Source organism: Ananas comosus, linkage group 6 (genome assembly GCF_001540865.1).
Source record: "Ananas comosus cultivar F153 linkage group 6, ASM154086v1, whole genome shotgun sequence".
NCBI lineage: Eukaryota > Viridiplantae > Streptophyta > Magnoliopsida > Poales > Bromeliaceae > Ananas > Ananas comosus.
Genome location: NC_033626.1, coordinates 12,027,661 through 12,046,997, shown reverse-complemented (window position 1 = coordinate 12,046,997; position 19,337 = coordinate 12,027,661). Strand labels below are relative to the sequence as shown.

The following is a 19,337-nucleotide window of genomic DNA, read 5'->3' as shown; positions in this document are numbered from 1 at the left end:
TTCTTTTGATATACATTAAAAAAAAATGATACAGTAGCAAACAGTGTCAATTTTTAACATTGCTGTCAACTTATAAAAATCTGATACCGTAGCAAACAGTTTCTGTCAATTTTTAACATTGCCGTCAACCTGTGTTACGTGAGAAAACAAATATGTTTTCAAGTTTTGGGAGTAGAAGAATGGTCTAGAACAAATATATTGTAAGACTTAATAAACCACAATTTAATTACATAAAAAGAAGAAAAAAGGGGAAAAATGGGTGGGGGAGTTTCAGTTCTCCAAACTATGGTCACTGCTCACTAAAACACCATTTAATTTATAGGCTATACATATGATGCCTCAAAGAAAATAAATATAAACAAATTTAATAGACAGGCGTAGCACATCTAATAGGATGGAAATGACTCAGTGGTTTACTCTCCAGGGCAATGGCAGAGCAGCTCAACATATACAGACAATCTTAACAGTTCAGGTATCGCACTCAAACCGGCAACTAAATCACGGATTTCCGTCTGAGGCGGAATTCGAGTTTTGAGATATGAAGAGGTTCGGATAGGGGAGATCACTGTCATCGTCAAAGGAATCTAAGTGCTGAAGTGTATGAGTCGGCTGATGATTCTCTAACGTCTCATTAGATCTCTGTAATTTACCTTCTATTTTAGGCTCTTCATGCAAATCTTTTGGAGAATCTGATGCCTGGTTCGGCTTAAAAACATCATTTTGATCACTGTATGAAGAAGAATTGTGTTGATGAGAATTCTCTCTATGGATCTCATCCTTGTTCCTCTTCTTTAGAAGATCAGAGATTCTACACTGAGCCAGCTCTGCTGCAGCTCGGGCAGCCATTGCAGCTTTTTCAGCAGTTTCAGCTACGGCTTGTGCAGCATCTAACACATCTTGCAAATCTTCGTAGTTTTCATTCTTAGTTTGAGTAGGAAATGAAACTTGACCACTTCTAGAAGAAGCGCACTCGCTCTGCTTTGGAGGTGGAGGATCAGAGAAAGATGACGGCGGAAGGTCTTCGTAGGTGTCATCCTTGGTTTCAGGATGAAATTGAGCTTGCTCACTTTTAGAAGCAGCTTGCTCGCTCAGCTTTGGATCTTGATGAATAGAAGAAGAGGATGGCGGAAGGTCTTCGCAGGCCTCATTCTTGATTTTAGAAACAAATTGAGCAGGCTCGCTTTTAGAATCAGCTTGCTCGCTTTGTTTTTGAGGTGTAGGAATAGAAGAAGATGAAGGTGGGAGGAGAGTTGGCTCACTCTGCTCCACTGAATGAGAAGAGAGTGATGGGGCCTCACCTGTATCAGCTGAGACATTTGTCACTGGACTATAAACTGTGGCCTTGTGAGAAGAATGATCCAGTTCATTTTCACTGGGCTCGGTGGTTTCCGAGACCCCGTGGTCAGGTTTGGAATTGGTTGAGTGAGAGAAAGTTGGTGCTTGTTCACTGATTTCTGGAACTGAAGAAATGCCAGAAGTTGGTTGGGCTGAAACACCCTGAACATCTTGCAGTAAAGAATTTAGACCAGAACCTGAACCTGAATCAGTATCTTCATGAGAATCTGCCACTGCGTGCGGTTCTGATTTCTCTTTGTGTTCCTCTTTCGGGAGAGGAAAAGCAGAGGCATTTACGAAGCGGTCCGGTCCATTCTAACCAAAAATAGCAGCTTTTGTCGGTTGGAGAAAAATATGGAGTAATAGAAGGAATACGGCGACCCCAGGAATTACCAGCAAATCTTCATGTGGCTTAAGAAATTCAGCTTCAGATGCCGATGGGTCCCAATCTAAGTTGTGCTCTTCAGCAATCTCCTTCAGTAGCTTTAGTTTTGCTTCAGTGGAAGTAGCACGAACAGATAATAGTTCGATTAGCTGCGAAGGAGTGAGCGAGGGTAAAGATATTTCTCACAATACGAAATTAAATCAAAACCCTAATGCTTGATATTTTTGTATACCCGACGATTGACTCCACAATTTGGCACGAGTCCTGTGGCAGCTGCGACAAATTCCTTGCCATACTTGGCTGCAAACAGCATCTGAACTTGCAGCAATTAGGGCAGATCAACACATCTCGGAGCAGCAAAGCAAATGCCAGATATAGCTTCCTTCAGGTCTAAAGGACACTCCCTGGATCAGTAAATCATCTTTAAGCATATAAGAAACAACTTTCAAAACTTATAATGCTGCTATTGGAGATATTTTTTTTGTCCTTGTTCAAATGATCCACCGAAAGCTACGACGAGCAAAAATAGGAATATATGCTGCTTACCTTTGCGTTTCAATGATAGGAAGGCGGACAACTATGCGCTCGCAGAACAATTCGATGATCTCCTGTGCCGCCATCATGTTCGCTTCCCGAAAAATATGCTCCACCTACAAGGTAATACCAATTTTTTTTTTTTGAGAAACAAGTATTAGTCCAAATTTGAACCTCACACCTTACTTCCGAAATCGCATGAAGTAATTCATTCATCTTTCTTGCTTATGCTCAAAGTTACAATCTACAATCCATACATCCAAAATATACCAACGGTTTAATTTTTATGGTCTGATCTGATCCAAAAGAGAAGTGATGTTTTTATACCAGAATGCGCGCAGTAACCTCTTGCCCACTCTCCAAAAGCTTAGCAATAGCTTTGCGCATCTGCTTCAGCTGAATCTCCCTCTGATTCCGCAGCAACTTTATCCTCGGAATCGTCAGCTTCAGAAGTGTTTTGCTGATCGGAGAAAAACAAGCAAAAAGTGATAAAAAGGCTCAAACAAATCAAAAGCTTAAACTTACATAAGGTAAAGAAACCTTAAAAATTGTATACATAACCTGGATTCTTATTAGATAATATGTTCGCACACGATACCACCACATGGCTGAGAAATCAAACAAAATCCATTAACCAGCGGATCCGAACTCAAAAGAGGTGTTTACTAAGCTCTGATACCATGATATACAAGTCCAATTTCTTGTTTCTATCCACTTAACAAAAAAACAACTTATAGCTCCAATTAAAGAGGAAAACATAGAAGACCCACAAATCAAAAATCCTAACTTTTGAGTTGCTTGATTACAACCAATAATCTAACATCAAGAAGTCAACATTTCCACCAAACCCTTAAAATTTTTCATTCGAGAACCTAATAATTCGCAACATAGGCACAAAATCGAAGGTAATAACGCTTAAATTACCAAAATCATCTCAAATACCCCATCTTGGAAAAAAAAAAAAAATTAACCGAAAAAAACAACGAAGCTTATTGTACTTGCTCACCATTGAGAAACTTTAAAAACGCCCTTTGCGAAGAAGGAATCAAGCATCGACATGGCGATACTATCGATCGAACAAAAAAAATCTCACAAATCAAACGATAAATAGACGATGAGATCGAAGAGAGAGAGTGTATCCACGAAAGCTAGTTGAATGTATACACGAAGTATAGTTTGAGATAAACGGCCCTGATGTATTTGACGCGAAGCGAACGGTGTGTGATCCTTTTTCAAAAGGTTTTTGTGGGAAGCGATTGCTTCGGCGGGAAGGACCTTCGCGTGTGACGCAACGCACATGAGCGATCTCGGCATTGTGGGCTTGTTTCGCCGCCGAATTCAAACAGATATCGGCAATGAGAGTGGTTACGTCGCCGCATTCAGAAGCTCTATAATTTTTAAGTTTCGTTGGGTACCGACTTTAGGAAGAGGTTCGGCGCACTCCGAAACTTCGAGAGTAAAACCATAGAAAGGTCGGGGCGCGAGAGAGGGGGACAAAGGGGGCGCCCTCATCGTGTTCGACAAAATTCCGCAACCACGATGCTCCACAAAACCTCCCATGTCGCCTCCTCCCTTCTCCTTCGCCATGGGAGAAGAACCCTACTTCTCCCTACAAATCTCTTGAACCCTGCGTATCTCCACCTCCTCCTCCCCTTCTCCTCTTCAACCTCCTCCGCCACCATCGCCCAAACCCCACCTCACTTCATGGTGGAGTACCTCGTCTCCCACTGCGCCTTCTCCCCCTCCGAGGCCTCCAAAGCCTCGAAGTACTTCCTCCACCTTCGCTCCACCCAGAAGCCCGACTCCGTCCTCCGCTTCCTCCGCGGACTCGGCTTCGACAGCTCCAACGTGAAGACCCTCGTCGCGTGGTGCCCCCGCCTCCTCACCGCCGACGTCGACAAAACCCTAGAGCCCAAGATCGCCGCGATCCGCGTCCTCGGCTTCTCCGATGCCGAGGTCACCGCCCTCGTCTCCGCCAACCCCTCCGTGCTCCGCCTCTCCAACATCCTCCCCAAGATCGAGCTCCTCCGCGCCCACCTCCCCTCCAAAGCCTCCCTCCTCAAGGCCCTGCGGAGGGACCCGACCCTCCTCCACTGCAACCCTAACAAGAGCATCGTCCCCAACTCCTCCCTCCTCCGCGAGCACGGCGTCCCCGATTCCAAGATCTCCGCGGCGATCCTCAACATGCCGTGGCTCCTCACCCGGAGAGCTTCCTCCTTTCGCGACCTCGTCAACCAAACCGTGCGCCTAGGGTTTCCGCGCGGGTCGGGCATGTTCCTGTACGCGCTTCACGCCATCAGCAGGATGAGCAAGGAGACGTTCCAGGCGAAGCTCGAGCTCATGAAGAGCTTCGGGTGGTCGGAGGCCGAATTCAGCTCAGCCTTTAGGAAATCTCCCAACTTTTTGACTCGGTCCAATGAGAAATTGAGGGCTGCTATGAAATTTCTCGTCGAGGATGTAGGATTGGATCCCGCATATATCGCGGAGCACCCGATGTTACTCTTGTTTAGTCTCGAGAAGAGGATAAAGCCTCGACATAAGGTGCATCAGATTATGAAGGTGGAGGGTTTGTTTGGCTCGAAAGCTAGCTTGCTATCAATTGCATTCTTACCTGAGGAGAAGTTTCTCGAACATTATGTAGCCCGGCATATCGAAAAAGTTCCAGCTCTCCGAGAATATTATGAGACTGCTCGCCTCGGGAAAGTTCTGGCTTAATGTAGCAATGGCAGAGTCTTTATAGGAGGATTGCTTTTGGTTGATTTGGTTGGTTAGTTTTTGTTGACATGGAATTGGCATGGAGCTAATGGTGAGAAAAGCATATGAAAGGCATGAAGCTGTTTCGCTCTCATGCAGAAATGTGAGGACGCGTTAACCTTTTGTAGCAGATTATGTCAAGTTCCAGTGTTAGCTTAGGGTTATTGCTATTTAAACTGATTTTGAAGCTTATCAAGTGTCTAATGAGGTTGCTAAATTTTATTCTGTCTATGATGCGAGTCACTTTTCTTGATGAGGAACTTAGTGATTTTGTTTCTTTCTTTACACAATTGTTCATATCATATTCCCAATTGGTCGTAATCGGAGTGCTGTAGTAGGTTTATAGTGGAGAGACTATACATACAGAGCCTCATACTTTGTAGTCCAAAAAATTCTGGAGTTCTAGCCGGAACTGTTAGTTCGGCTGTGGATTGGAAACTGGATGGCGAACATTCTGATTGAATTCGTAACATCTAAAGGTAGCAACAACGTGGAGATCAGATGTTGGAGTAAGGCATTTTGATATTCACATGAAGGTAGTATAATGTTGCAACTTTTGAGTGATTGCAAAATTGCATACTGAGTAATCGTGCAGAAAACAGAAATTTGTGTCATCGGTTCTTAGTACACAAGCTTTAGAGTGACATTGTGTTTTGTTTACAATAAGAATCAGAATTGGATAGCGATGGAAGGAGAATAACCAATTATGTTAGTGTGTATGGTTCGCAGCAGAGTAAGAATTGGAGTTAAAGATTTTCATTCCTCAGAATGAGATTGCACTCCTGTCTACTCTACTGGATCCAGAAAAAGAAGAATACACCTGACATTCCACCTTGAAATGGGAATCCGAAGAAGTGCCGCAAATCAGAGGAAGTTCGCTGACACTTCCTCTAAGAATCGACCATGTGCATAGGCATCCTAGTATACATCTGTTCCTTCCGTCGGACTTATAGCAGGTAATGTCACCATTCCGCTTTTAGATTGTTGTCTTGAACCATCTCAGGAAATTCAGCATCAAGCTTATCAGATGATGCCAATTCGCTTCAGCAAATTTTGCAAAACATTCGAAAGACTTTGAACTTCAGAAAAGCAGCAGCTTCAGAAAGGTTGGATTGGATTTTGTTATAAGTAGTACAATCTAATACTATTCTCTAGTAGATGAATTCTTTTATGTGCAGGGATATCCCAGAAGCTGATGACTGGTGCTTCTTATCTAGTCTGTGGAATCTAATTAAGTACTGTTCTTAACCATATATTTCCAATTTCCTATTTAACGAGATTAAGCGTAGATCCAGAATATGTGATGTCAGATAATCTTTAGTCATTATTCTATTTTCTCGCATGGATCTGTTGCATAAGTAGAGTTCCTCATGTTGCTTCTGCGGGAGTTTCCTTGTTTCAGAACAAACAAGATTAAATCTAGAACATTATCTTGCAGAACTGAGAAAGCCCTGCTTTGGTTGGGAGCAGAATCAGGTGTTTGGTCGACTCTTTTTTTCATTGTTAATCTTTCTATTTAAATTTTGGTCGATTTCTTAAATCTAGTTAGTAGACTAGCAGTAGTTACTATGGTCCAATCTAAGCTTATCTTTCATGGGTTTTTCTCCTTGTTGCTATTTATAATTATGTAAAAAAATTATGTTAGTAGCTAGATCGCATCGTACTTTGAATTTTCTTACTATCAATAATATTTGTACCTCTCTAAATTAGTGTAAATTGTATTTTTATGTTTTTTTGAGTAAAACTATTTTACTAGTCAAATTGCTGTGACAAGTAAAAATACTCACCCTTAGAATTGAGTTTGTGTGGAGGATCATATCAGGTTCCAAAAAGCAGCTTCGACCTCATCCCTTGATCGTCCACATGTCAACTTATCATTCACTCAGACCATCCGAGGCCACCATTTCCTCTCCACTCCCCACAGATAAACAAACACGCGCTTCTCCACCCTCCGATCACCGGACCATCACATCTCATCCGTCCAATAACCCCACTATACGACACTACCCTCCTCTCCCTCTCTTTCTCCCCCCTTATCCCTTCCTTCGACACTCGTAGAGAGAGAGAGGGAAACGAAGTGCTCAGCAATGGCCTCTCTCCGCCTCTCCCCGATCACCATCCGCTCGAAACCCTCGTCTCCTCCCATGGCCTCCTCCTCCGCCTCCTCCGCCTCCCCCATCTCCTCCTCCTCCTTCTCCCTCCGCCGCGTCCCCTCCCTGAAGCTCTCCTTCCCCGGCTCCGGCCCCCTCCGTCGCCGCGGCCGTGGCCGCGGGGCGGCTGGCGCCTCCATGATGGACACAGCGGCGTCGAGCTACGCCACGGCGCTCGCCGACGTTGCCAAGTCGAACGGAACCCTAGACGCCACCGTCGCCGACATGGAGAAGGTCGACCGCGCCTTCTCCGACCCCACCGTCCAATCCTTCTTCTCCAACCCCACCGTCCCCACCGAGAAGAAGCTGGAGGTCGTCGCCGAGATCGCCAGGGCCTCGGATCTCCAGCCCCACACCATCAGTTTCCTCAACATCCTCGTCGACATGCGCCGCATCGACATCATCAAGGAGATCGTCAAGGAGTTCGAGGCGTGCTACAATCGGATTACGGGCACCGAGATCGCCGTGGTGTCGTCGGTGGTAAAGTTGGAGTCGCAGGACCTGGCGCAGATCGCCCAGGCGGTGCAGCGGCTCACCGGGGCGAAGAACGTCCGGATCAAGACCATGATCGACCCCTCCCTCATCGCCGGATTCACCGTCCGCTACGGGAGCTCCGGCTCAAAGCTCATTGACATGAGCGTCAAGAAGCAGCTCGACGAGATCGCGTCACAGCTCGACTTCTCCTCCATCGGGCTCGTATAATTTCCCAAGGTCCACCTCCTCCTCCCCCCCCCTTCCTCCTCTTATCTTCTTGTTGTTGTTCAAAATTTGATCTCTTGTTTTGTGTTGCGAATGTTTAAATCCAAAGTACTGTTGTTGTAATTTGAGGGAATTTATATGAATTATGTTTAAAAATTGCATTTTGGCAATTGGGTGCCTTTGGTTTCTTCTTGTAGTTGCGGTTAGAGTGTTCCTGTATCTTTTTCTGACCCCAGTATTTTACTCGTTGAGGTGGCTATGTTTGTAATATGGAGAGCTTGTAATATGGAGAGCTTCGTGAGTAGATATAGGCATAATAAAAATAATATATATATATATATATATTATAAAGTATCTAAAGCTTTTATTTGTCTGAATGTAAGTTTTCTTATTCTATTTAACAAATATTTGTGTTTTGTTTTATCTTGGAGGAGAAATTTTTGCTTGCATTACAATCCGTGCATTCATTCATCTAACCATCTCAACTCACATTATGAAAAAGTTGACACTCAGTATGTGATGAGCATTGCACTATTATTAGATGACTATGGATGAAAGGGTAAAAATATTAGGGTTGTGTGAATGCAATTGTTGAAGATACTAACTTCCTGTGATAGAGAGGACTAGTATATCCGTTGTATAATATCCTCATTGCTTTTGCCGAGTGAGTTAATTTAATTTTTTTCATCTTATTTCCTTTGTATTTCTATTCTATAACTCGCTAGACTATTTAGTTCCCAGCTCAAAGGCCTTAGACTTCCCTTTGGATTGATTAATGTGATCAGATGCATAAGCAGCAGCAGCTGAGGAGCTTCACTCGGTATGCCGTAGTTCGGCTTATTTTGGCCATTTATGTATCTCCTGGAATGCTTCCACATAGGTGCAAGCATAAAAAGTACAACGAAAATACCGATGAAAAATAGATACAGCCAAATGCAATCTCTGCATCTTTAACATGCACGGAATGGAGAAGATGCATTCGTAAACGCAACCTTCGTACCCTACTGATTAGCTTTGTATACACTTCTTTTTTCTCTTTTTTTCTTTTTTTACCTTAATTGTTATTGCAAACTAGTTGAAGCATGAAAACTGAGTTAACATCATCGATATGAGTCTCATGCTAACTTGGAGCTGCGGTTAAGTTTTGTGCTAACCAAGCCGCATCTCAGCCCCTTCCAAGCAAGAGTCCCTGACTAAGATATCTGTTGGGCATTGTGTATAGGTTTCTATTTGGATGTTTGTGCACAAAGTCATCTAATGGTTATTCATGCCATTTAAAACATTTTGTAGCTACAAACTAAGGCAGTGTTTGGATTGGGAATAAGGGGAGGGATAACTCCTTATCCTTCATTTATATCCAAATGCAAATTTTTTACTCGAGAATAGTAGTTATCGGATTTCTAAAATAAGCTGGTATAATTATCCCCACTAACACCTCCATTTTTTATACATAACTATCCATTATTTTCTTATTCCATATTATCTATCCAAATGCTATTTTTCTTATCCTCGGGAATAATCCAATTTTTATTCAAACGTTATTTTGCTTATTCCCATACTTGTAGCTATTCCTATAATAGCTAGTTCTTACTTATATCCGAACCAAATGGTACCTAAAAGTATAATGTTAGTAATTTTGAGTTTCCATGAAAGCATGTTTGGAGGTGATTCATTATATCGGGGGGGGGGGGGGAAAAAAAAATAGACCAGATATGTTATGCAGTTGTAGACACAATTGTTCTTTTCCATAAGGCAATTGCTACATAGATGCCCTGCACACAAGCAAATAGTTTCTAAGTTCTCTTAAATATTGGGTTTTCTGCAGTACTGAGTCAAAACTCTCGATTCTGAAACAAAAAACGAATGTATTGTGAGAGGAAAATGGTTACTAATGGAGCCCTACACTCCTTCCACGGCCATGGCTAAAGAGCTGTTCTTAATGGGCTTTGTCGGTTTATATGAAATAATTGTTGTTCTTCAAAAACTTAAACTGTTTTAGTATTTATATTCAACATTTTTTTTTAACATCTTGGCTTGAAATATTTTGATAGGCCAATATCATAGTAAGTTATTCTCAACTGGCTTAGCCGCCATTCAGTAGTGGTATATTTTCATAATATTGTTGCTCAGCTGTGAATTCAGATACTATAGTAAGACAATGATCAGGGCAAGTTTGAAGATGAGAATGCAATGTTCAGTTTAATTTTCCTATAGGTCTTACGGTCTAATTATTTCTAATCTCAGAGCTAATCAAATGGGGATACCTTAAATAGTAAGTCTTTAATTCAATAAAATCAAATTTATAATTTTCCTCGCAAAGAGTTATCTTTGCAAGAAAACAAAAATTTTAAAACATGATCTCCAATGGGGCTAAATTCAATGAACAATTTAAATTATTTCTCAGTTTAAATAGATTATTAATTGTAGTTACAAACAGGGGATCCGTGGCGCAATGGTAGCGCGTCTGACTCCAGATCACAAGGTTGCGTGTTCGATTCACGTCGGGTTCAAAACCCCGATCCAAAACGGATCCAAATTTTTTTTATAATTTTTCTTTTATCATCTAATATTTATTTTATCACTTACCGTCCATTTTCCTATGATATTGCCCATCCATCATAACCAACCGTCGATTTGGTGAACCATCGTACCGTCGATTCACTATCAATCGATCCAACCACCAATCTCCACCGTCCATCAAATCAAAGTCACCGAGGTCACTCTGACACTTCTCTCTGCGTCCATGGTGTTCGCACTTGTTCGAGCTGTTCGTAGCTTCGCTCAGAACCCTAATCCTCCGCCATGTCTACGATCTCCGACCTCTCCTTCTCCTCTCTCCATCTCCAATCCCTCTCCCCCTTCTTCTCCTCTTGCCCCAAATCCCACTTCCCATTACGATTCCACAAGCTCCCCATTGGTTCGTCGAGCTCCATCTCGAAGGCGACGACGACGCTGCCGCCGAAGAAGAAGATGAAGAGGCGGAGGAGCTCCGCCCCGAAGGGCGACGGCTCGTCGGAGGTGGAGGAGCTCGTGCGGTTGCTCCTCCGCAGGTCCGGGGTGGGCAAGGAGCCGCTCGTGGCGACGCTCGACAAGTACGTGAGGGTGGTGCGCACCGAGCACTGCTTCCTCCTCTTCGAGGAGCTCGGGAAGCGGGACGGGTGGCTTCAGTGCCTCGAGGTTCGATCTCGTTCTTGTTATGTTGTATGAATCGAGTGATTAATTCGAATTGTTAGGGTTTGGTCTTTGGGCATTGGAGATTGGGAATGTGATGATGATGTGTTGTTTCTGATCAATGCAAAGATGGCGGTTTTTTTTTCAGTGAAACAGTGGATTTTGCATTTACTAAACTATTCAAATATTGCTGTAGGTAGTGTTTTTTGATGAACTGTTATTTGTGTCGTGTTGTTGGATAAACGGAGGAGGAGATGACATAAGTGGAATTTGGAAAATTCAATCAGAAATTTCAAATAAATATTGCATTTAAGTTTATTATGCTAACCATGCTTGCTATTTCTGTAGGCTTTACCTCGAAAAATCTAACCTAAAAATTACTATTTGGCCAATATTGAATCAGCACTGATGGCATAATCGTCATGGATTATGGACTCTTTATCTTCTTTTTTTGGTTCTAAACTTGTTGCATTAGCATCAGAACAACCAATCCAAAGTGCACCTACCACGTTTATATGAGTTAGCATATATTAGTTTCGATTTCAATTATATGCCTAGCTAAAACTTATTGAATGTTATTGCTAGGTGTTCAGATGGATGCAGAGGCAGCGCTGGTACGTTGCTGATAACGGTATCTATTCAAAGCTAATATCTGTAATGGGGAAGAAGGGCCAGACGAGGATGGCCATGTGGTTATTCTCTCAGATGCGAAACAGTGGGTGTAGACCAGACGCTTCTGTATACAATGCTCTCATCACCGCGCATCTTCACTCAAGAGACAAAGTTAAGGCCCTGGCGAAAGCCCTCGGCTACTTTGAAAAGATGAAGGGGATCGAAAGATGCCAACCCAACATTGTCACATACAACATTCTCTTAAGAGCATTTGCTCAGGCCAGCGATACTAAACGAGTGGATGCATTATTCAAAGATCTTGATGAGAGCATCGTTTCTCCTGACATCTATACTTATAACGGTGTTATGGATGCGTATGGAAAGAATGGCATGCTTAAAGAGATGGAGTCTATATTATTGCTCATGAAAAGCAAACAATGCAAGCCGGATGTCATAACATATAATATTCTTATCGATGCATATGGGCGGCGACAAGCGTTTGATAAAATGGAGCAGGTTTTTAAGAGCTTGTTAAGATCGAAGGAGACTCCGACTCTCCCTACATTCAATTCGATGATTACTAATTATGGGAAGGCTAGGCTTAGGGACAAAGCAGAATCTGTCTTTGAAAAGATGAATGATTCGGGTTTCAAGCCGAGTTACGTGACTTATGAGTGTCTTATCGCAATGTATGGTTATTGTGATTGTGTTGCGAGAGCTAGAGAGGTGTTTGATGGGATGGTAAATAATCAAAAGGAGGTACAGGTATCATCATTGAATGCTATTCTTGATGCATACTGCGTGAATGATTTGTTGATTGAAGCAGATCAACTTTTGGAGCATGCAATTAAGAAAGGAATGGTGCCAAATGCATCGACATACAAATTACTATACAAGGCTTATAGCAAGGCAAATAGTAAGGAACTTATAAGTAGTTTGTTGAAGCGTATGGACGAGCAGGGTATTGTTCCGAATAAAAAGTTCTTCTTGGATGCCTTAGAAGCCTTTGGTTCTTCAGAGTCGAGAGCCAATTCTAGCAATGTGGCAGATAACTCTAGCAATTCACAAGTTAGGGCGAAGATTGCATTATCTCGTGATTAATTTCTTGTCATATCTGTTTATTCCGCAGGCTGCTAAGCAGGATTACCATTCATCCGACAATCACTTGTAAAATCTTGATTTAGTCGTGCGTTCGCACCAGTCTTTGTATATTATGAGCTCATGTTTGTTGTAAAAAATTTCAAGGTATGTAAGATTGGTTACTTTATTCATTTGATTATCAGATTTCGATGTGAAATCTGTTTCCGATTTAGCACGCAGAATGAGAGTGAGCTCACAGGTGTGTGCACAAGCTAAACAACAGCAGGCTAAGGTAAGAATCAAATTGGCTAAGCTCGAACAAGCTGCTGCTCGTGAACAGCTCGTGTAAGATATTGATTTTGGGTTAAGACTATGAACCATTAAGTGTTTGCTTCTATGAGCTTGCCTGTTGGAATTGCATTTATATAGCATCAAAATTACTTTGTACATGAATAACCTATTAATCAAAAATCTGTTGTTCTCCTTGCAGATCATTACGGTATCAGCATGTCTTGTTTATATACCCAGGTTAATTTATGGATAGCCTGTGTACTATCCCAATTTTGCCACCTATAAGTCTCCAATTTTTTATTTTTATTTTTATTTTTTTAACTTGAGAGCTTCAATTCCAGGTTTTTCTGTAGAATAGCAGATGCAGGTCTGTTTTATAACTGCACGAAAATAAGAAAACTACTTATAAAAAGATCTAACTATACGACAAGTAATGAAATTTCAATATATGAGAAAGCTCGAGGCGTCAGCGACTAAAGTGCTTCAGTAAAAAGTCCAGTGAGTAGATTACGATATCAGCATATACGAGGGACTATCCTTGAACTCATATATACAGAATAGTAATAAGTTCCTTAAGCAGATTAAGATTCCATTGATTATTTATTTTGGATTAATTTATATATTTCTATAAAATTTAATTTTTATATATTATTCCTATAAAAATCCTAATGTTTTCGAATATATCCTTAATGTTAGAATCTGTTAGAAAACTTTAATTAATCATAAATTAAATGTTTAATCCTGATTAGTTTATGANATTGATTATTTATTTTGGATTAATTTATATATTTCTATAAAATTTAATTTTTATATATTATTCCTATAAAAATCCTAATGTTTTCGAATATATCCACCGTTATAGAATCTGTTAGAAAACTTTAATTAATCATAAATTAAATGTTTAATCCTGATTAGTTTATGAGATAAATTGATATTTTTGCCTCTTATATTCTACTATTGTGACTTTTGAAAGAATATATCTGTGATAGCAAGAATGACATTTCACTTAAAATATAAACAGTTCTATAACGGTAACAAATAAGAGAAATATATTTAAAAATATTAGAATTTTTATAAGAACAACGTATAAAAATTAAAGTTTATAAAAATATATTTAGCTGTATGCATTTAACCCATTTATTTTATACCCCACTCACCCATCCCTCGCTAATAAGGTGGTTGGCCATAATGTTGGTATGAACGGTTCGTATTTTGAATAGGAACTCCTCTTCTGCATCATAAAGAGGTGGTTGGATATGCTAGAGAGAGAGAGAGAGAGAGAGAGAGAGAGAGGCAGCTTCGCTGAAATTATGTTTTGCAGCAAATTTATAAAAAGAGATTCCTATGTTCGAGACATAATATAATTGCGATGCACAGGACATTTTTTTTAATTTAGATAACAAAATTTTATCAGAAATAATTTAATAAATTTTAACAAAAATGGTAAGGAAATAAAAAATCTGCATAAGTGCATAACAAATTCAACAATTTATTAAAGTTTAAGCTAAACATTTTATTTAAGTCTAAGCGGCTTGAAGAAAACATAAATAGAAAAATTTAAAGAAAAAGCAGTTGTCGTTGCATTAAAAATATAAGAATAAACGTATAAAAGTTTGAGTCAAATTTCATCTTATTATTTGAGGATCAAAAGCACAATTTACCTTTTTTATGTTTTGTTTTTATTTCAACAAAGTCTGAGCGTTGATCATTTTTTTTAATTAGTAATTTTATATAAGAAAATTACATGAATTTTAGAAACCTTAATTATTAAAATTAAAACTCAACCGATCATATTTTAGATATTCCAAAAAATTTTACATGTAAGATTAATCACTCATGAGATTATAAATATTGTATTGAAGTTTGACAGTATAAATATATAAAACCTTTCTGAATTATGAATTATTTTAAATCAACTATCCAACATTTCAAACTTTTATTTTTATTATCCAATTTTTTTATATGTTAGATTTGAGTCAATTGATGGTATTTTAACTTCAAAAATTAAATGTGCCCTTTATTTTTACAAATTTAGTTAGTATATTTTATACAATTTTCGTAATTAAATTTATTAAAATAAAAAATTAATTTAAACTTTATTTTTTTTTATTATACTATTTATATTTAAGTGATTATAAAATTAAAATTTATATTTAATGCATACAGTCTAAAATATTAAAAAGGTAGGCATAAATAATTATACATTTTAAATTTTTATAATAAAAAAATAAATTGAATTTAAAAGAACATCTAAAATTCTCCTCTATACGTAGAGAGAGAGAAAAAGAAGCAAAAAAAAAAAAAAAAAATCCCTCCGCCAACAAACTCCCCGCGCGCTGCAAATCGCCCGCAGCTTTAAGATTAGTGCGGGACCCCTGTCCTCACGCAACCGGTATTGGGGATTTCACCCGCATAATTTCGCGAAATAGGAGAGGAACCTTTCCCTTACTATTTCGGCGGCAATTTAGTGGCGTACCCCGGCTCCTTATCCTGTGTATTTATTCCGATTTTTATTTCTTTCCTATTCTCCACCCTTGTATAGGGAGAATAAAAACAGTGGAATAGTTATTCGGCGCTTTTGCTTACTCGAACGTTTGTTTGATCGTGGTAAGAATAATCAAAAGCAATTCGATTCCGTTCTTTTCCCAGCAATCTTTTGATCTCCATTTTGAGATGATTCAATTCCAGTTTCAGTTTCATTTCGATCGATATTCGATCTTTGGTTTTCTCTTCTTCTTCTTCTTTTTTTTTTTTTCTTTGGATATGTAGCTTAGGTGTTTGACAATTTGCCTCTTAAACAGTTTCTATGGATTCAAGAAACGGCTCGGAAACTTCTCAAGAATCCGATGTTAAGTCCTTCTTCCGCTCGGCTCCCCCTCTGCAAAATGGCGATCTCATCTCCGCGAATTTGAGGCAGTTCGTAGATCGCAATTCTCGGCGTTTAGGCAATCACAATTTGATTTCGGTCTATTATTAACTGGTTGAGCATATAGCAATTTGGGGTCTTGAATCCATCTAACTATTATGTGTTGTTTGTAATCTTGTTTAGAGAGTGGGGATCCAATTAAGGTTGTTTGCGTCACTTCCGGAGGCACTACGGTTCCGTTGGAGCAACGATGCGTGAGATACATCGATAATTTTAGCTCGGGCTACCGAGGAGCTGCATCCACAGAGTATGATTGCTATTACCGTTTACGTATTTTTGCTCTCGCCTGTCGCATTATACTTATATGGAACTAACTCATTGGTGATATTGTAGGTACTTCATCAAGGCTGGGTATTCTGTTATCTTCCTCTACCGGCGGTGAGTTTTTATTCAAATTGTGTTCTTGTTGTTAATAATTTACTTTTTTCACTAATATTGACCCTGTGTTCTCTATGCCTCCTTGGAGTCATGATAGTAGAGACCCCTAGCCATACTTTTTTTTACCCTTTTTCCGAGCGTTTCGTTGTTGTTATTAGTTGAAATCAATCAACACTAAGTTAAGCAGTAGGATTATTATCTTTTTGCAGTGGAAGCTGTCAACCTTATTGTAGATATCTTCTGGAAGATTCATTTCTCGACTTTTTCGAGCTTAATGAAGAATCAATGATTCAAGGTGAGTACTATCACGGCAGTTACAACTGTTATGTTAGGAAAATTTGCTTTCTATCTTCTTACGGTTTCCTCATGCAACAAAACAATCTAAATAGTTTGAGCTGAAAATATGTTCTTCAATAACCCTAATACCAAAGCTTTACTCTAGCTCATGATCTTATAATGATTTGTCACAGGTTGATTTTCATAATTTTACAAGTTACTACTAAAAATGAGAAACTTGAAATCTAAAATTGCAGTGCCTAACCTAACCTACAAGACTTTTCTTTAAAAAAAAAAAAAGAACTGCATTAATTTCTTTTTTTTTTTTTCTCCTAGTAGTATTTGTCTATTTCTATCTCTCTGACCTGCCCTGATTATTTTTTTCATAGATATTCATGTCTCACTAGAATTTCTCTGATACTACCAGTGCCCGAATCGCATGCTACGGTGGTAAAAACAGCAATCAAAGATTACCATAAGGTATGTACGTGTTGCTACTAATTTTATACTATCCATTTTTCATAGTTCAAAATAGTTGGCTCTCTCCAAGGACAGGAGGTCTTGTTTAATCATAGAGACTCTTCTCATTGCAGGCGGTTGAAGAAGGCTTGTTGCTGAAAATTTCATTCACCACAATCTTTGAATATCTTCAGGTTTTGCACATCTTCATCTGCTATGAGTAGTTTCAAAGGCTACACATGGGCATTATTACTTGCTTTCAATCTTGACCATTTTGTAAAAGAAAATCAAATATTTTTACAGTTTTGCAACTTAAGCCTCTTCTAGGTTTGCAACTTTTGCCCAAAATTTTCCTGAGCCACTTGAAACCTTTGTTGTAGGGCACTAAAATAGGCCTATATTGTTTATGACTGATTTAATCCACTGTCTTCCTCTCACTCTCCAATTGTTTTTGTTCACAGATATTAAAAATGGTGGCTACTTCAATGAGTTGTTTTGGGCAACATGGGATGTTCTATCTTTGCGCTGCAGTATCGGATTTCTATGTTCCATGGGAGAGTATGGTAAGTTTGAGTTAACATCCTATGTCTCTTGTTAATGGTAGAGTATGCTGCAGCATCAATGAGTTTCTTGTTAATGGACTGGTGGCTACACAAATTGGCCTCCCTTTCCTCATTTCCTTTCTTAGTTCAAATTCTAATAAAACAAAATATTTCACACTCACTGTGGTGTAATGGTTGCTCATCATGTTGTTGACAAGCAACATAGCAGATTTTTTTTTTTTCCCCTCTTTATAAAGTTGTCCTATCGGGGAGAAACAAGTCAAGACCTTATATGCTAATAAATGATTGTGCAGGCGAAACATAAGATCCAATCAGCAGGCGGACCTTTGGACATGAGACTCAATCAAGTGCCTAAAATGCTTTCAGTGTTGAGAAAAGAATGGGCTCCCTCAGCATTTTGCATCTCTTTTAAGGTTAGTTCTCTTAACAAACGAAACTTTGGAGTTGCCAGTGCACTTTCAAAAGACGTTTGTTTAGTTTCACGAGTAGATAGGGCCTCTGAGAATGATGCCCCCACCCACCCCACCCACCACTGCAAGCTATAGGAGAGGAGTTAAGCTTTTTCCGTGTATAACACATCTTTAGATTTTAAATTTTGGAGCTCATACAAAAATAATTGGGAAATAACAGAATAATTTACCATATGCGGATATGAACACATGTTCATCACCATCTGTTTTATGTCTGCATATTACCTGTTTGAAATTTGGCTGTGCGACCGTCTGTATAGAAAAATATTGTTTACATCTTATATTTGTAGTTCACCAGTTGACCTAAGCGAACACTTGATGCTTAAACATGTTAAAGCTTTGTTGAATTATTTCTTTATGCTGCAGACATAGCCTTCAATTTCCCTCTCTTGCTTTTTCCTGCAATCAGCATGTTTGGCATGATTTTCTCAGTAGAATTGATATCTATTCTTTGTGAAGAAGTTCTTAATAGTGAAACATATCTTGCTCCCCGCTTTTACTGTTCTCTTAGAAAACTTTAATTTCCGTATAGAATATTGCTTGCTTGAAAAGAGGCTGTCAAGGATAGATTTAGCGTTTTTGCTTGGTTAAATTATGGCGAATCTGTTTTGATGCATATTATTGAGTTAACTAGCATTCGATGAATGACAGCTGGAGACGGATCCGGATATCCTTCTTCAGAAAGCAGACATGGCTTTGAAGAAGTATCAGATGCATGTCGTCGTGGCTAATGAACTGGCAACATACAAGGACGAGGTCATCGTCGTCACCGCCGGTGGGAAGACTACGGTACGCAGGCACGGAAAAGATCAAGATCTTGAAGAGCAGCTTATTGATCTCCTCGTAAAGGAGCACAAGGAATACATCGGCTAACCCAAAATGGCATTAAAATCAGCCTCATGAGATGACGAAAATTTGATGATTTGATGCATAGCTTGATGATATTAAAGGTATCGGTTAAAACAAAGTATATAGAGCTAACTAATGTATCTTCGTTTTGAAAGGACAATTCGGTTTGACCTCATTATTATCTTTGTATTGCTTAGTATGGAAGCAGGATGCGACATTGTTTATCGTGCCGATTTCTTTAGGAGGAGGTTCGTGCTATACCAAACTAGTCGAGAAGCCTTTCAGTGCATTTTGGTACAAGTCATCGGGTAACCACCATCTAACTAATAACGAAGAAAAAGGAGAAACTGATCCAAATATTAAACTCTCTTGGGCATCATTATAACTACAAAGTGAAATCTCATT

General features: G+C 39.5%; 5 protein-coding genes, 1 long non-coding RNA gene and 1 other non-coding gene across 7 annotated transcripts; 6 read left to right on the top strand and 1 right to left on the bottom strand.

The window, feature by feature from the left end:
• On the bottom strand, positions 173 to 2,092 carry LOC109711351. Its single transcript, XM_020234349.1, has 3 exons — positions 1,953 to 2,092; positions 1,729 to 1,869; positions 173 to 1,650 (listed from the first exon to the last, which is right to left on the bottom strand). The coding sequence occupies exons 1-3, from the start codon at positions 2,031 to 2,033 to the stop codon at positions 499 to 501; spliced, it is 1,374 nt and encodes a 457-aa protein (XP_020089938.1). The 5' UTR covers positions 2,034 to 2,092; the 3' UTR covers positions 173 to 498.
• On the top strand, positions 1,982 to 2,469 carry LOC109711354. The gene is made up of 2 exons (XR_002216570.1): positions 1,982 to 2,108; positions 2,286 to 2,469. It is a non-coding gene; the product is annotated as an uncharacterized LOC109711354 (long non-coding RNA).
• Positions 3,762 to 5,272, top strand: LOC109711352 (transcription termination factor MTEF1, chloroplastic-like). The gene has a single exon (XM_020234350.1). The coding sequence runs from the start codon at positions 3,794 to 3,796 to the stop codon at positions 4,967 to 4,969; it is 1,176 nt and encodes a 391-aa protein (XP_020089939.1). The 5' UTR covers positions 3,762 to 3,793; the 3' UTR covers positions 4,970 to 5,272.
• LOC109711353 (ATP synthase subunit delta, chloroplastic) lies at positions 5,413 to 8,960 on the top strand. Its single transcript, XM_020234351.1, has 2 exons — positions 5,413 to 7,869; positions 8,643 to 8,960. The coding sequence occupies exon 1, from the start codon at positions 7,096 to 7,098 to the stop codon at positions 7,858 to 7,860; it is 765 nt and encodes a 254-aa protein (XP_020089940.1). The 5' UTR covers positions 5,413 to 7,095; the 3' UTR covers positions 7,861 to 7,869; positions 8,643 to 8,960.
• On the top strand, positions 10,296 to 10,367 carry TRNAW-CCA. Its single transcript has one exon. It is a non-coding gene; the product is annotated as a tRNA-Trp (tRNA).
• On the top strand, positions 10,565 to 12,952 carry LOC109712054 (pentatricopeptide repeat-containing protein At4g39620, chloroplastic). The gene is made up of 2 exons (XM_020235482.1): positions 10,565 to 11,034; positions 11,614 to 12,952. Exons 1-2 carry the CDS (start codon positions 10,660 to 10,662, stop codon positions 12,739 to 12,741), a joined length of 1,503 nt encoding a protein of 500 aa, XP_020091071.1. The 5' UTR covers positions 10,565 to 10,659; the 3' UTR covers positions 12,742 to 12,952.
• LOC109711640 (phosphopantothenate--cysteine ligase 2-like) lies at positions 15,413 to 19,160 on the top strand. Its single transcript, XM_020234785.1, has 10 exons — positions 15,413 to 15,618; positions 15,813 to 15,956; positions 16,061 to 16,184; positions 16,271 to 16,315; positions 16,525 to 16,610; positions 17,019 to 17,071; positions 17,185 to 17,244; positions 17,512 to 17,613; positions 17,907 to 18,026; positions 18,735 to 19,160. The coding sequence occupies exons 2-10, from the start codon at positions 15,818 to 15,820 to the stop codon at positions 18,954 to 18,956; spliced, it is 951 nt and encodes a 316-aa protein (XP_020090374.1). The 5' UTR covers positions 15,413 to 15,618; positions 15,813 to 15,817; the 3' UTR covers positions 18,957 to 19,160.